The 15,080-nt window shown below is 53.0% G+C and overlaps 1 protein-coding gene across 3 annotated transcripts; it reads right to left on the bottom strand.

Moving 5' to 3' along the window:
• Positions 1-1,191: 1,191 nt before the first annotated feature.
• Positions 1,192-14,829, bottom strand: Mob3a (MOB kinase activator 3A). 3 transcript variants are annotated; one of them, XM_038337456.2, is made up of 5 exons: positions 14,537-14,829; positions 9,849-9,946; positions 6,003-6,491; positions 2,547-2,749; positions 1,192-1,719 (listed from the first exon to the last, which is right to left on the bottom strand). In XM_038337456.2, exons 3-5 carry the CDS (start codon positions 6,421-6,423, stop codon positions 1,690-1,692), a joined length of 654 nt encoding a protein of 217 aa, XP_038193384.1. In that variant the 5' UTR covers positions 6,424-6,491; positions 9,849-9,946; positions 14,537-14,829; the 3' UTR covers positions 1,192-1,689. The 3 variants fall into 3 exon arrangements, with proteins under 3 accessions (XP_038193384.1, XP_038193391.1, XP_038193378.1); XM_038337463.2 differs by having other exon boundaries at positions 9,849-9,943; XM_038337450.2 differs by lacking the exon at positions 9,849-9,946 and having other exon boundaries at positions 14,537-14,828.
• Positions 14,830-15,080: the final 251 nt, after the last annotated feature.

Raw genomic sequence — 15,080 nt, 5'->3', positions numbered from 1 at the left:
ATACATTCAGTCAAGCCTTGAGGGCTGGTCCTTGGGTCCTTCCAGGACTGCGGCATCAGGCTTCGAAGGGCTCAGGCATTGACATCTTGCTAACTGTGCTCATTTGGTTCAGTGACAGCCTCCCAGAATTGGGAAAATAACCAGAATCCCCTGGGGTCTTCACAGTGCACAGGTCTCAAGGGAAAGGCCAGAGGGTCAAAGACTGGAGCTGCGGACAGTCACACCCTGTTATGTCCTCCATGGCATGGTAGAGGGGAGTCTGTGGAAGTTTGGTCATGTGGCCCCTTGGGTCACAACAGGCTGCCACTGAAGGAATGCCCCTGTTGCAACCCCCTAGGAACTGCTGACCTCAGCAGATGCTGGAAACAATGTGAAAATTCATTCCTGGATTCTGATTGGACTGGGCACTGCACCCAAGAGGGCAGCCACTAGAAACAGTCTAAACTTTTTCTCTAAGATCTCCAGAAGGGCATGTCTTGAATCCCAGCGCTGCAGAGGCAGAGGTAGGTGGATCTGGGAGTCTGAGGCCAGTCTAGGCTATGTAACAAGTCCCAGGTCTGCCAGAGATAGTCTGAGACCCTTTCTCAAAAAATGAAACAAAACACAAATATTTCTGAGTGGACTGGGTGCTGTGTCTGACATCCTTTTTAATCTGCACACTTGGGATGTAGAAGCTGGAGGATATGACCGAGGCTGGGATGACAAATGTCACCACACCTGGCTTTCACATGGGGGTTGGGGGTCACACCTTTTTGTTTGTTTGTTTGAAACAGGGTTTCTCTGTGTAATATCTCTGGCTGTCCTGGAACTAGCTCTTGTAGACCAGGCTGGTCTCAAACTCACAGAGATCCACCTGCCTCTGCCTCCCAAGTGCTGGGATTAAACGTATGCACCACCACCACCTGGCTTCCTTTAAAGTGTTTTTTTTTGTTTGTTTGTTTTGTGTGTGTGTGTGTGTGTTAAAGACAATTTTGTTATGAGACCCTGAAAGGCCTGATTCTCAGTGTGGAGGCCAGAGGGGCCTTGAATTTGCGGCAATCCTCCTACATCTGCCTCCAGAGCTCTGAGATCGCTGCATGCAGCACCTGTACCCTCCTGGTCCCACAAAGGCGCCTCAGAACACTCCATACTGGGAATCATGCCCGAGGGTGGGGGGTTGGAGAGGGTGCCATTCAGAAGGGCCAGGCAGAATGAGTGGAAAGTTCTGGCAATGTGTGATGTCCAGAAGTACAAGCAGAGGGCAGAGCTGGGCAGGAGGACATGGCTCATTATTACATCTCTAGATGTGTGGCAGCTGGGCATCCACGTGGTCACCACACAGCATGTGGCTCTGAACAGGAGACTGGATGCCACCTCCCCTTCCAGGCTAGGAAGAAGGGGACAGAGCTGTGGCCACACATACTAAGGCCACGGGGCAAGGCTGGACAGGCATGGAGACGGGACAAGGGGGTAGTTGGCAATGACTCCAGATCCTGCCAGAGGCTGTGGCACAGACATGGTGTGAGCCCAGTGGCTGAGAGGATACAGTATTACAGATTTCAAGTCCAGCACACTCAGGGATGGAGGGCGGAGCCAGAGTCCCTCTGCTCCTCTGATAGTGGCATTTGGGGTGACGCTCCTGAGACCCAGGCTGAACAAAGCTGACAGGGGCTCCCAAGCTGTCTTCTGAGTCTTGGCGGCCAGGTGGCCTCAGTGGCACATCCGTGAGGTCATCTCCTTCTATGGAGACAGGCAGGAGGCATGTGAGGCACACACCGGGGACAGAGAGGAGCAAGGCTTCACACAAAAAAACCCATGCAAGAACCTGGACAGTGTGTGGGGTGGGGACTGCTCCCTTGTGCCTCTGATTTGGGGGCACATAGACATGGGCTGTGATTTAAGTCACCTGATGCCTGGCAAGTGGGCCAGGATCAATACAACTTAATAAAAAGTTGGCAGCGGGAAGAGGACAAGCCTCCATGCGGAAGCTCCAGGAGCTGTGGGGATGCCTGTCACCCCAGCATCCAGTAGATGGAGGCAGGAGGATTGGAGCTCAGGGCCAGTTGAGGCTACATGAGCTTCTGTCTGAAAACAAACAACTACAGAAGCAGGTTGTGGGGCTGAGAACGGCTGTGGGATAAACGAGCTCGCTGTCCAGCCTAACGACTGGAGTGAGCCCCATTACCACAGGATGGAGGAGCAAAACAGACGCCCAGTTTGTCCTGGGACCTCTACATACATGTTTGTACATGGAAACACATAAATGAACAAACAAAACCCCCAAAACCAAGCCAAAATCAATCAATCAATCAGCACGGGTGGGAGCATAGGTCGTCTGTCATGGGGAGCTGCTGCCCGGAAATTCCAGGGATGTTTGGGGCCTTGCAGGCAGAAGCCTTTCCACCATGGTCTGGTCTACATCCCATGGGAGCCACACTGGATGGGATGACCAAGTGGCAACCTCCCTGGTGTGGGGAACTAGGAAATTGGGGGCTTTTGTTCTGAGGCAGGCACGTGGGGCAGACTGCCAGGGAGACCTCTGCTGTGGACCCCACCCTTGAGCTCACCAGGGGCTCCAGCTCCTTGGGGTCGATGAGGTTGAACTCAGTGACAAAGTAGTAGAAGTGTTTGTAGCAGGTGTTGACATGCGCCTCGGAGCCCATCTGCGCTATGCGGTCAAAGTGGTGGATGTACACGTGCACGAACACGCGGAACAGCCGCGACAGGATCTTGCGCACCGCCTGCAGGAAGTTCTTAGGGAACGGTGTGCCTGGAGGTGGGCGGAGGAACCAGGAAGGAGACCACTCAGGACCAGCTGGCCTGGAACCTCGGTCCAGGTGGTCTAGCCTGAGACGCACTCCACCTTGAGCCACAGAGGTGAGAATGGGGGAGGCTCAAAGATGACAAGGCGCATGCTTGAGGGCACACAGCAAATGCTCCCATCCCAGGGACCAATTTCCTGCCAAGCCAAGAGTCAGCCTCCGTGGGCAATTGTCTGCTCTACGCCTGGTGATGAGAGCCCTGGTCCACTCTGACCACCTTGTTCTGCTCTTTTCAAAGCCCCAGAAAATTTCTTCAGGTTCAGCAGCTGCTAGCTTGCCACAGCCTCACTCCTGAGGACACGGATCACACAGCACATGAATGCATGACTTTATGAGTGTCCCAGGATGAGCCAAGCCAGCAGGTGTCCCCGCCAGGGCTATACAGCAGGCGGCAGGCTGAGGCTCTAGAGAGTGAAGACATGGGCAGTGCCATAGCTCTTAGCCCTTCAGACCTGGGCTCAGTAACGAGGCTCCATGGATGACTATATCCTGGTCCCCAAAGTTTGGAGCAGGTCCCTCCAGGAACAGAAGGGAGCCTGTAGGTGAGGACCTTCAGTTGGGATCATCTTGGAGCATCTGGAGCTGAAGTGTTACCACAGAATCCTCAGAGAGAGGCAGGAGGATTGAGAGCTGCTGCCAGCTCTGAGGAGGGAGGAAGGGGCCTAGAGCCAAGGGATCAAGGCTGTGTGGGCCACGTGCTCCCACAGGGACTTGTCCCGCCACGCCCAGACTATAGGTGTCAGGGCCATGGAGTAGCACTGCACTTTCGCTGGGTTTTGGTTCTTTTTTTTTTTTTGGTTTTTCTAGACAGGGTTTCTCTGCAGCTTTTTTTAGAGCCTGTCCTGGAACTAGCCCTTGTAGACCAGGCTGGCCTCGAACTCAGAGATCCGCCTGCCTCTGCCTCCCGAGTGCTGGGATTAAAGGCGTGCGCCACCACCGCCCGGCGGTTCATTATTTTTCTACTGCTGCTGTTATCTTGGGAGTCTGAGATGCCTCTAACTGGATACACTAGATTCAAGGACAACCCTTGAACTCCTGAGCCTCTGGCCTCCTGTGGGAACAACGGGTCAGCACCTCCAATTGTGGCCAGCATGTGGTTTAAGTCACAGCACTGGGAGACACACTCAGCAAGGGAGAGGCTAGGGCCTCTGAGGCCACCACGCCCCGGCCCTCTTATTAACCACACACTCCAGATGGATGGAGGGCAGGATGATCTATGGAGTTTGAAGCCAGCCAGTGCTACACAGTGAGACTATATCTCAAAATAAATAAATAAAAATAAATTAAAACACATAACGATCGATAAAACATGAATAAAAAACCTCAGGACTAGGCCGGGCGGTGGTGGCGCACGCCTTTAATCCCAGCACTCGGGAGGCAGAGGCAGGCGGATCTCTGAGTTCGAGGCCAGCCTGGTCTACAAGAGCTAGTTCCAGGACAGGCTCTAGAAATACAGGGAAACCCTGTCTCGAAAAACCAAAAAAATGGGGGCTAGAGAGATGGCTCAGAGGTTAAGAGAGCTGACTGCTCTTCCTAAGGTCCTGAGATCGATTCCCAGCAACCACGTGGTGGCTCACAACCATCTGTAATGAGGTCTGGTGCCCTCTTCTGGCCTGCGGGCACATACACGCAGACAGAATACTGTATACACAAAAAAAAAAAAAATATTAAAAAAAAAAAAAAAGAAAAACCAAAAAAAAAAAAAAAAAACCCTCAGGACTAGGAAATCTGAGGTAGGAATCAAAGGCCAGCCTCAGCTACATCCTAAGTTCAAGGCTAGCCTCAGCTACATACTAAATTCAAGACCAACTTAAGCTACAGAAGCTCTTGTCTAAACAAAGAAAACCCTGAGGCCTGAGTGGGCAGAATGTGTGTGAAAATGAGGACCATGGTAACATGAACTCGAAGCCTTACTGAGAAGCTACCCTGCAGCCAACTCTGTCTTCTAGCCGAACTGGTAAATGGCAGGCCACTGAGAGATGCTGTTTCTAAGAAGGTATATGGTTTCTCTGATGACACCCAAGGAGGCCTTTGGCCTCCTAGTGTGCGTGCACCCAAACACCTGCATGTACCCACAAACGCATGACCATGCACACACATTCCAGAAAAACCATAAGGCACTGCATTTGTGGTGCGGGACTTGGGGCAGAGGCAGGAGGATCTCTCTGAGTTTGAGGCTAGCCAGGACTACAGAGTGAGTTCTAGGACAGCCAGGGCTATACAGTGAGACCCTGTCTCTAGAAACCAAAAGCAAACAAATAAAAATCATCATGCAGCTGGGCGGTGGTGGCGCCCAGAAACTCAGGAGGCAGAGGCAGGTGGATCTCTGTGAGTTTGAGGCCAGCCTGGTCTACAAGAGCTAGTTCCAGGACAGGCCCCAAAGCTACAGAGAAACCCTGTCTTAAAAAACCCACATAAAGCCGGGCGGTGGTGGCGCACGCCTTTAATCCCAGCACTCGGGAGGCAGAGGCAGGCGGATCTCTGTGAGTTCGAGACCAGCCTGGTCTACAAGAGCTAGTTCCAGGACAGGTTCTAAAGCCACAGAGAAACCCTGTCTCGAAAAACCAAAAAAAAAAAAAAAAAAAAAAAAAAACCCACATAAAGGGCTGGAGAGATGGCTCAGAGGGTAAGAGCATTGCCTGCTCTTCCAGAGGTCCCGAGTTCAATTCCCAGCAACCACATGATGGCTCACAACCATCTGTAATGAGGTCTGGTGCCCTCTTCTGGCCTTCAGGCATACACGCAGACTGAATATTGTATACATAATAAATAAATAAATAAATAAATAAATAAATAAATAAAAATTAAAAAAAAACCCACATAAATAAATTAATTAATTAATCAATCAATCAATCAATCATTATCACCATCAGCATCATCATGCAGGCCTAGAGAGATGGCCCAGTGGTTAAAGGCACGTGCAGAGGAGCCTGGACCAGTTCCCAACAGCCCACAGAGCTCAGAAGCACCTGGAACTCCAGCCCAGGTGGCCGAAAGCCTGTGCTGACCTCCACGGGCCCCAGCATGTTGTGTGGTACACACAGACATGCACACGAAATAGTAGTATTCACATGCAAACTGCAAAGCCAGCTTAGCCCGTCTGGCCCTTTCTGCTCAGTGCTGCGCTCAGAGCAGACAGGGGCCCTGGAGTGGCTGGGCCCCTCACGGGTGTGAGCAGACAGGGGTGTAGCCTTGACTCACCGACATTGGTGGGGAAGATGTCCTCATTGTTGATCTGCACCTCAATCCAGTCCATAAGCAGGTCCATGTAGCGGGGTGCGGAGAGCGCCGTGGGCTTCCGGAAGCGCTGCTCGTCCTGCCAGCGGTACTCATACTTGGGGCCCCCGGACATAACCGGGCACGACTGCTCGGTGCAGCCGTCACTGATGGTGCCGTAGATGAGGTTGACGCGGTTGAAGAAGTCCACCACATGTACAGCCACCCAGTCATTGAGGTCCTCACCTGGTGGCAGCTGCACCGCCAGCCGCAGGTCCAGTCCTGCGTTCAGCGACGCCTGTGCACGCTTGTGGAGCTCAAAGCGCTGTGTTCCAGGCTCGAACTTGCGCTTGGGCCGGAATGTTTTGTCCTTGTTCAACACTTGCTTCAGAAATGGGTTGGACATCTTGGTGGCACTTGTGTCTCAGAAGGCTTAGCAGAGACCACAGAGGAATGCTGTGGTCATCCAGAGGCCTGAAACAGAAGAGGATGGAATTAGGACTAGGCACCCGCTGGGCCTGCCATCCCAGGAGGCCAAGGCAGGACTTGGAAACTGTGAAAGCAATTATAGTTCTGAAATGTCCACTCTAAGAAACAAAGGCTGGGCTTGCAGACTTTTGGCAGAAAACAGTTTCACCAAAAGGGGCAGGTTCCTTGGGGACAAATGGTCACATGACACAAAACAATGCCCTCAGAGGAACCTGTGACCCCCCCCCCCAGGTCAGACACTGCTCTGACGCTTCTTCAGGAAGCCCGGGGGAGCTGAAGGCGACAGAGACATCTGGTCCTCAGAGTTCCAGGACCTGTGTGACCTGTGAGGAAGAGCCTCAACATAAGGTCACGCAGGATTAGCTGGGCAGCCAAGGATCAAATCTTTTCTTCCACGTTTGGGGACGAACCTAGGACTTCACACAAGTCAGGAGGTTTTTTCCTCAGCTTGCACTAGGGGTGACCTACTGTACTCTGCTCCCTGAGACGGGCCAGGTAATACCGGAAGGATAATTGAGGTGCAGTCATGAAATGAAACAAAGACACTGGGGAACTGAAGAGACAGTTGCAGACAAAAGGGGAAGCTGTGGGGGTGGGGAGTGACACGTGGTGTGGGATGGCCCCACCCAAGACAGGCAGCCCTACCTAACTCACAGTAAATAACTTGTATGGTTTTTTTGGAGACAGTGTCTCATGTAGCCCAGACTGGCCTCTTTGAGCCTCCACTTCCTTAGTGCTAGAATGCCAGGGTCATCAACCCTCAGTGCACAGAACTGAAGTCACACCCACACGCAGACAAGGGCATCATGGCCGCACAGCAAGCACAGCAGGACAAACAGCCTGGGGCCTACAGACGGACAGCAGATATGGAGCCTGGAGGACCAATGAACCATGCACAGGACAGTTCTGAAGTGCACCTGAGCGTGGTGGGACCAGACAGAAAGGGCCACAGTGAGGGACTCCACGACAGCAAATGTCCTCACTAGGCCAAGTTAGAGGCAGGAGTGAACTTGTGGGGGCCGGGAAGGAACATCATAGTTCACAGGGTGATGGAATCTTCTGGAATTAGAGGTGGTGGCTGTACAACTTAGCTTGTACTTAATCCTGCCTTTTATGTCTTAAACCTGTGAATGAGACACAGGGCACACAAATTAGGATGTCAACAAAATTGCTCTGGACCCCAAAAAGGAAGAAACCGAGGTTAGTTCCCCAGAACTATCACGCTATGTCAACGCCCCCACTCAGCAGCTGCCTTCAGAGGAGCATAGCTATGGAGAAAGGTAGACAAGAGGTTATAACCCCGTGTGGTGGTTCATGCCCATCGTCTCAGGACATAGGAGGTGGAGGCAGGAGAATCAGGAATTTGAAATTACCCTATGCTAGTTTCAGACCTGGGCTACATGAGACCCTGACATAAGAAACAAAACAAGGGCTTCCCATGGTGGCACACATCTTTGATCCCAGCATTCTGGGGCAAAGGTAGGTTGATCTCTGTGAATTCAAAGCCAGCCTGATCTACACAATGAGTTTTAGGCCAGCCAAGGAAACATAATGAATTTGGGGTCAGCCTATTCTCCATAGTGAGACCACCTCAAAATCATAAATTAAAAACAAAGTAGAGGTTGACAGGGCATCCAATGGTGAGCCCGTGTGGGGGTCACCAGGGACACTACTCAGGTCAGCAGTGTCCTGGAGGCAGGAGACTGGACACCAGATGGGCCCAAACTTCCTCACAGCATCTGTCCCCGGCGTCCCCACCCCACCTCAGCGTCAGCACTTGCTGGTTCACACCTGACTAGGCTCCATCCAGACAGCTCCCCTGAAGCTCTTCTGTCTCAGTGGCCACTGGGCCAGTGCTTCTCTGTGGAACATCATGGCATATGCAGGGTGTGGAGAAGCATCCTTGGTACCTCACCCACTGCACAGAGTGCTGCCTCTCCCACCTGACCCAGGGTCCCCTGGAGGCAGCCATTCCCTGCCCCACAGACTCTTCAGGTGGGAAGTCTCCGGGAGGACTGTGCAGTGACAGTGGGATGTGCAGCGGAGATGTCAGAAGCCGAGCGCACACATACTTCAGGAATCTACTGCTGCAGGCTCCAGGGCTGGGTCTCTGCCCTCCTAGCTCAGGCCCCTCTCTCAGGCAGGTGCAGCCTGGGGCCGGTGGTGGGGCATGGAATTAAGAGAAGCAGTCACCAGTTCTTTGGTGTATTTCTGCCAACAGGGCCTTGCTTAGCCCAGGTTGGCCCTGAGTTCCCGGTCAAATCACCTCTCCCCTCCCCAGTGCAGATCCTTGGTGGTGCTCCTCGCCTCCCCTGGCAGCACAGGGCCCATTCCGAGTGCAGTCAAGAAGGCAGGGGTGCCCACACCCCTCCACTGCCACCCTTGCCTACCCAGCATCACCCGCAGCCTGCCTGCCCACAGCTGTACAGTCTGCCATCCAAATGCACCACACATGCTACCTGGACAAGCCTCAGTTTACCAGAGTCAGTAGGTACAGTGGCTGTAGCTGGGGCCAGACTCAGGGGTCATGCATCGCCTGTGGGGAGCTGGGCCAGCCATCACTTGCTGGTGGCTGTCTCTGTCTGCCTCAGGGTTTCCCTGGGGACAATTCTGGGGATTCCCTCTAATGCTGCTACTAAGCTGGGGGAAGCAGGAGCTGGGGCCACCATGGGAAGGCATGAAGGGTCCTCTGGGGCCTCCCCACTCTGCCTGCCTCTGTGTGACACCAGCTCTGGGTTTGGCCTAAAGGGACTTTCGGAAGGGACAGTCCTCTCAGAAGGCCTCTGGAGGCCTAGACTAACAAGATTCTGAGAGCTTCTCTCATCTGTCTGGTTCTTAGGTTTTATTCTCAAAATGGTCATAAGTTGCCTGGACTGACCCTGAACTCTCCATCCTCCTGCTCAGCTCATGCCAATTTGCTGTGAGCTTTCCCTACACTTTCTGAGTGTCTACTGCAGTCCACAGGATTGTTCTAGAAGGCAGAAGGTCTTCATAGCCCCACCACATGTATGTTTATCTCCTTCTGAGACAGGGTTTCGCTGTAGCTATCGAGCCTGCAAGCCTGTCCTGGCACTGGCTCTGTAGACCAGGCTGGCTTCAAACTCAGAGATCTGCCTGCCTCTGCCTCCAGAGTGCTAGGATTAAAGGCGTGCGCCACCACTGCGGGCTCTGTGTCCTCTTAAAATTCTTTTTTTTTTTCAAGGGAGGATTTTCTAGAAAATCTGGGGATGGATAGAGTCCCTGTCAAGATGAACTGCTTTCTGTTGGAAACACACTTCCTCCAGCACAGAGACCTAGGCTGGCCACAGCCCGTCACACTCCTCCCCGCACAGTCCCAGGTACCGTCTGGGCGTCTCCTCTCTGGTCCTCTTAGTGGACTTCCAACACCTGCTCAGAACTGGATGCTAGCACCCCAGGGTCCTCTTCTCTAGGCTGTCCTACTGATGAAGAAGACATGACAGTCACTCAGAACCTTATAGAAGGACCTGCTCTCCTACCCCAGCACCCACAGGCTCCTCTTCCTCCCTTCCTGAAAACAAGAAAACAGTGTGCTAGGCAACAAGGCTCTGACCCCTCCCAGGCCAGGGTGCAGGGCTCAGGAGCCCAGGGTCACCCACTTCCTTCCAGAGGTTTCCACATCCTGCCACTGCCTTGGTGACAGGGCCTGAGGCGGTCCCATGTGCTTGCTCAGTGCGTAGCCCAGAATCTGAGAACAAAGCAGTGTCAAGGCCACCTCCACATAGAAGGTCATTTCAGAGCTAGGAGGGTGGCTCAGTGGTCAGGTTCAAACCCAGTACCCCAGCAAAGACAAAACGAGACAGACCGCCTTGGGTTTGCGTTCTGCTCACTATGGCACTATTTCCAAACCTCATTGTGATGGAACCACAGAGCCGCAGCTCGTGGCAGAGCACATGCCCTCCTAACTGCTGGGCCATCCCTTCTGTCTCCAAACAATTCCTTTTTTCTTCTCCCTTTTTTAAAAGACAAGGTCTCATGTAGCCCAGGCTGGACTCAAACTCACTGTGTAGCCAAAGGTGCATAAACTGATTGCTCCTGCTTGAACAGGCTTTGCCCTTTTTGGCTAAGACATTTGAAGTCAGGCATTCTCGGAAAGCCACATCTATTTCCAACTGCTGGGGATTCCCGGGAACTTCTCTCGGTGAAACCCCAATTTCCAAGTGGAGGGGATTTCCACAGCATGGGACACTGGCTACAGAGATGCCCCCAGGAACTTTCAGAGTATGGAGGTCATGTAGGAAAGCTACATGTGAGCTGGGCCATCCCACCTAGTGAAAATCACGAGGCTACAAGCTGAGGATCTGAACTGGCATCAGGTCTCATGCAGCCCAGGCTGGCCTTGAACCTAACCTTCCTGCCTTTACCTAGGCTGCCAGGCTTGCCCCACCATGCCTGGGTTTTGAAGTGGCAGTTTGCGAGCTTCCTGAGAGGAGAGTAACAGGGTGACTTGGGTTTCAACATGGAGCTGGAGAGAAAAAATAAAGCAGGGGCCAGTGAGCTGGCTCTGTGCGTGGAGGCACTTGCCACAGTCTGAGAAACTGAGTTCCACAGGAACCCACATGGTAGAAGACCAGACTCCTCCCTCACTAGATAGACAGACAGACAGACAGATGATACATAGATGGATAGATGATTGATAGATAATAGATAGATGATGGCAGATAGATAGACAGACAATAAGACAGACAGACAGACAGACATAAATTTCTTTAAGGTGCGTACAGAAGATCCCTTGCCATTGCTGTACTAGAGGAGAGAGCCATGATTAAACTCCAAGTGCCACAGACCTCAGTGCTGGGAGCCTGGGGCAGAGCTGGTAGGACACCAGGCTCCTTCCCCCAGTGAGGCAACACAGAAAGCAACGGCTGACCCCAGATGAGCCCAAAGGACAGCTGCCAACCTGGGTCCAAACCCACTTCACAGTCAGTCAGTTGTGCCATGAACTAAAACTCTACTGTGACGGCAGCACTGAAGAAGCTGAGGCACGAGGACTGGGAGTTAGGGTCAGCCTGGTCCACAGAGTAAGTTCATGGCAGTCATAGTAATTTAGTGAGAGGCTCTGCTCTAATTACAGTGAACTTTATCATACCTGAGGTCTAGTGTGCAGCTTTTGTTCCTAGCTACACAGGAGGTTGAGGCAGGAGGATCCTGGATTGAGAGTTCTGGTCCAAGCTGAACAACGCAGCATGTTTAAAAACAGTAATTACATGCTAGCTGTTGGAGGTGCACCTTCAATCTCAGAACTTGGGAGGCAGAGGCAGGCCAGTTTCTGAGTTCAAGGCCAGCCTGGGCTACACAGGGAGTCCAGAACACAGGAATACACAGGGAGACTCCGTCTCAACCCATCCCCAAAAGAAGATTCTATTTGCTGATAGAATAATTTTCATGGAAACCTCTAGAACTCTATGAGATGAAATGAAGAATAACATTCAGATGTTCTGATTTATAATGTGATTCTGCCCAATAAATCCATTATAAACTGGATATATCCACGCCTCCAGTTCTAGTTCTTGGGAGACCGAGGCAGGAGAATTGCTGAGTTTGATACTGGCCTGGGCTACTGAGGGAAGGACAAACCAGCTGGGGTGTAGACACAGCAAGATTCTGTTTCAACATAAATAAAAATTTAAAAAGCAGCAGAGATGGCTCTGAGCTAACAAGCACTTACTGTGCTTGCAGAGGGTTGGGGTTCAGTTCCCGGCACTCACATGGCAGCTCAACCTGCCTGTGACCCAAATTCCAGCAGAAGGGACCACTCTGACTTCCTGGAGCGCCTGAAGGCAGGTGCTGTTCACACATGCTCACACACACTGAATGCACAAGTATATCTTCTAGGTCAAAAGGTGTGTCACCCACAGAGTCCGAAGCTCATGACACCATGACAGTCACGTTGTGCCCTGTGGTGTTGTCAAACTAGTGTTATTCTGACTTGACATCTAACTGGGTCTCTGCCGATTCCACGTCACTGGTCCCAGGCAAAGGAAATTCAAGTCGTTTGTTTCAGTTTCACACCATCCTAACATTGAAACATTAATTCTACATTGGGGCCATGCTCATCTTTTCCCCCAATACTGGAGATGAACCCAGACCCTTGCATATTCTAAACTAATATTTTGCTGCAGACCACGCCCCCAACCCCCTTACTAGGGGACTCTAGGCAGGGCTCCACTGTGACCACGCCCCCAGCCCCTCACTGGGGATTCTAGGGGGCTCCACCCTGACCACACCCTCAGCCCCTCACTGGGGATTCTAGGGGGGCTCCACCCTGACCACACCCTCAGCCCCTCACTGGGGATTCTAGGGGGGCTCCACCCTGACCACACCCTCAGCCCCTCACTGGGGATTCTAGGGGGGCTCCACCCTGACCACACCCTCAGCCCCTTACTGGGGATTCTAGGCGGGGCTCCACCCTGACCACACCCCTAGCCCCTCACTAGGGGACCAAGGGCGGGGCTCCTCCTGACCACACCCCAGTTTTTTGAGACAGTGTTTCTCTTGGTAGCCCTGGTTGTTGTAGACCAGGCTAGCCTCCAACTCAGAAATCCCCGCCTCTGCCTCCAGAATACCAGGATTAAAGTGTGCACCCCTGCCCTGGCTCCTTTTTCTTTTTGAAATGAGGTTTCACTAAGTTACCCTGGCTGTCCTTGAACTTAAATGAAATTGCTGTGGATCAGGCGGCCAGGGGTGGTGCGCTCAGGCTTTATCACCACTCCATATGAGTTCTAATAAAGTGTGCCCCGATAGGACAAGAGAGGTTAAAACCTGGCTTCCAAAAGTTCTCAGAGCTGTGTCTCCAAGCTTTTCTGTCTTGCCCTTGTCAACAGTTAAGTCTGTGGTCTCTTTTGCATCCTGCGGTCCCCAGCTATCATTTCTCTGAAGCTCCCTCACTTCCAAAACTACCCAGGGTTCTTCCATGCTGAAGGAGGCGTGGACCTGAGAGGGGAGTTCTTCCTGTCCCTGGGTTGCATCTGGAAGCTCCACCCCTCATGGATGCCTAGGAACAGGGCTACCAGCAGCCTCTAAGAGTTTATGATCTCCAGGAAAGACTGGAGATGGTATGGAAGGAACCTGAGACTAGGTGAGGAAGGCACTGTCCCAGGGTCCCCCATCCTCTGTTCACCCGAGTCCCCCGACTTTGTATACTGGTAGCAAATCAGAAACCAAAATTTCCAAGGATCCAGGTGAGCTCTGGAAGACGTAAAAAGGACCTTTGCCGTACTTCACACCACACCAACCCTTTACTTTGACTGTAGGCCTAGGGAAGGGAGGGAGGAGGGGTTTGAGAGAGAAAGAAAAGGCAGTGGCCCACACCTTTAATCCCAGTATCCAGAAGGCAGAGGCAGGCAGATCTCCGAGTTCCAGAACAGCACAGACTGAATACTGAGACCATGTTTCAAAAAAAAAAAAAAGAGGAAACTGCCACCGAAGTTAAACTTGCTGTGATCTGTTTTCTAAACTCCCTTGTCCCCGTCCACTCTTCTTTTTCTTTTTTCTTTTCTTTCTTTCTTTTTCCTTTTTTTTTTCTTTTTCTTGAGACGGGTTTTTTTTTCTGTGTAGCAGCTGTCCTGGAACTAGCTTGTCCACCCTTTTCAATGGCTTTTTTTGGGGGGGGGAGGGGGTTGGGGGATGGTAGTGGGGATGGTACCCAGGGCTTTATAGACACAAGGCAAATACTTCACCCCTGAGCAAGAGAGCCTCAGGCCTTCAATGAATTTTTAGTCAGAAACGTGATAGGTTTAAAGAAATGAGTCAGGCGGGAGGTGAGAAGGATCCGATCAATCATCTGAAGGCCAGCCCGCGCTACCTGAGACTTCAAATATTAAAACTGGGGTTGTGACCCATGACGCTAACTTTCCCCATCCTGATGGGCAGCGTCCGGGGAACCTACTGATCCTCCTTTTGACAGGCAGGTCCCCACTCTGGGCCCCCTCTGAGTCAGGGCTTCTGTCTCTGGACGCTGTCATCCTGAGGGATGGGGTCCCGTCGATCGCCTGCGCCCTCCGAGCACCTACCTGGCCGCCTCAGGACCGCCGCGGTCTGGAGCCGACTCCCGCCTCGCTGTGTCGGGCCGCGCGGGCAGAGGGACACGCCCGCGGAGGGACACGCCGCGCGCCCCACCCTGGCCGCGCCCGCGGGCCGGATTTACTTCCCTTAAAGGGACGGAACCCGGATGGAGGCGTGGCGGCGGAGTCCCCGAGGAGCCCCCGTATGAAGGGCGGGCACTCGGCGCCCCGGAGACTAGGACAGGCGCTGCTCATTGGCTGGAATACTGCGGGGGGCTGGAACTGGCTCCAGGCCGTGGCGCATGCGTGAGGTGCTGCAGGAGAGGCGGAGCCAACTGGGGGTGGAACCTGGAGGCTGACTGGCATCACTACTTGCCAATGGTAACGGGGGCGTGGCCAGTCTTAAGGCGGAGCCAAACCATCTGCCGCGCGACCAGGCCCGTGAGCGGAACTAGGTCTGGGTCCGAAGTCTCCCTGGGACGGCAGGGGAGGAGCCATCCTTCGGACACGCCCTGGCTCATGGGCGGAGCTATAGCTGTGGTGGGGCGGGGCC

Source organism: Arvicola amphibius, chromosome 1, assembly GCF_903992535.2.
Source record: "Arvicola amphibius chromosome 1, mArvAmp1.2, whole genome shotgun sequence".
Lineage (NCBI taxonomy): Eukaryota > Metazoa > Chordata > Mammalia > Rodentia > Cricetidae > Arvicola > Arvicola amphibius.
The sequence above is the reverse complement of the archived record's forward strand: the minus strand, read 5'-3'. Positions and strand labels throughout refer to the sequence as shown.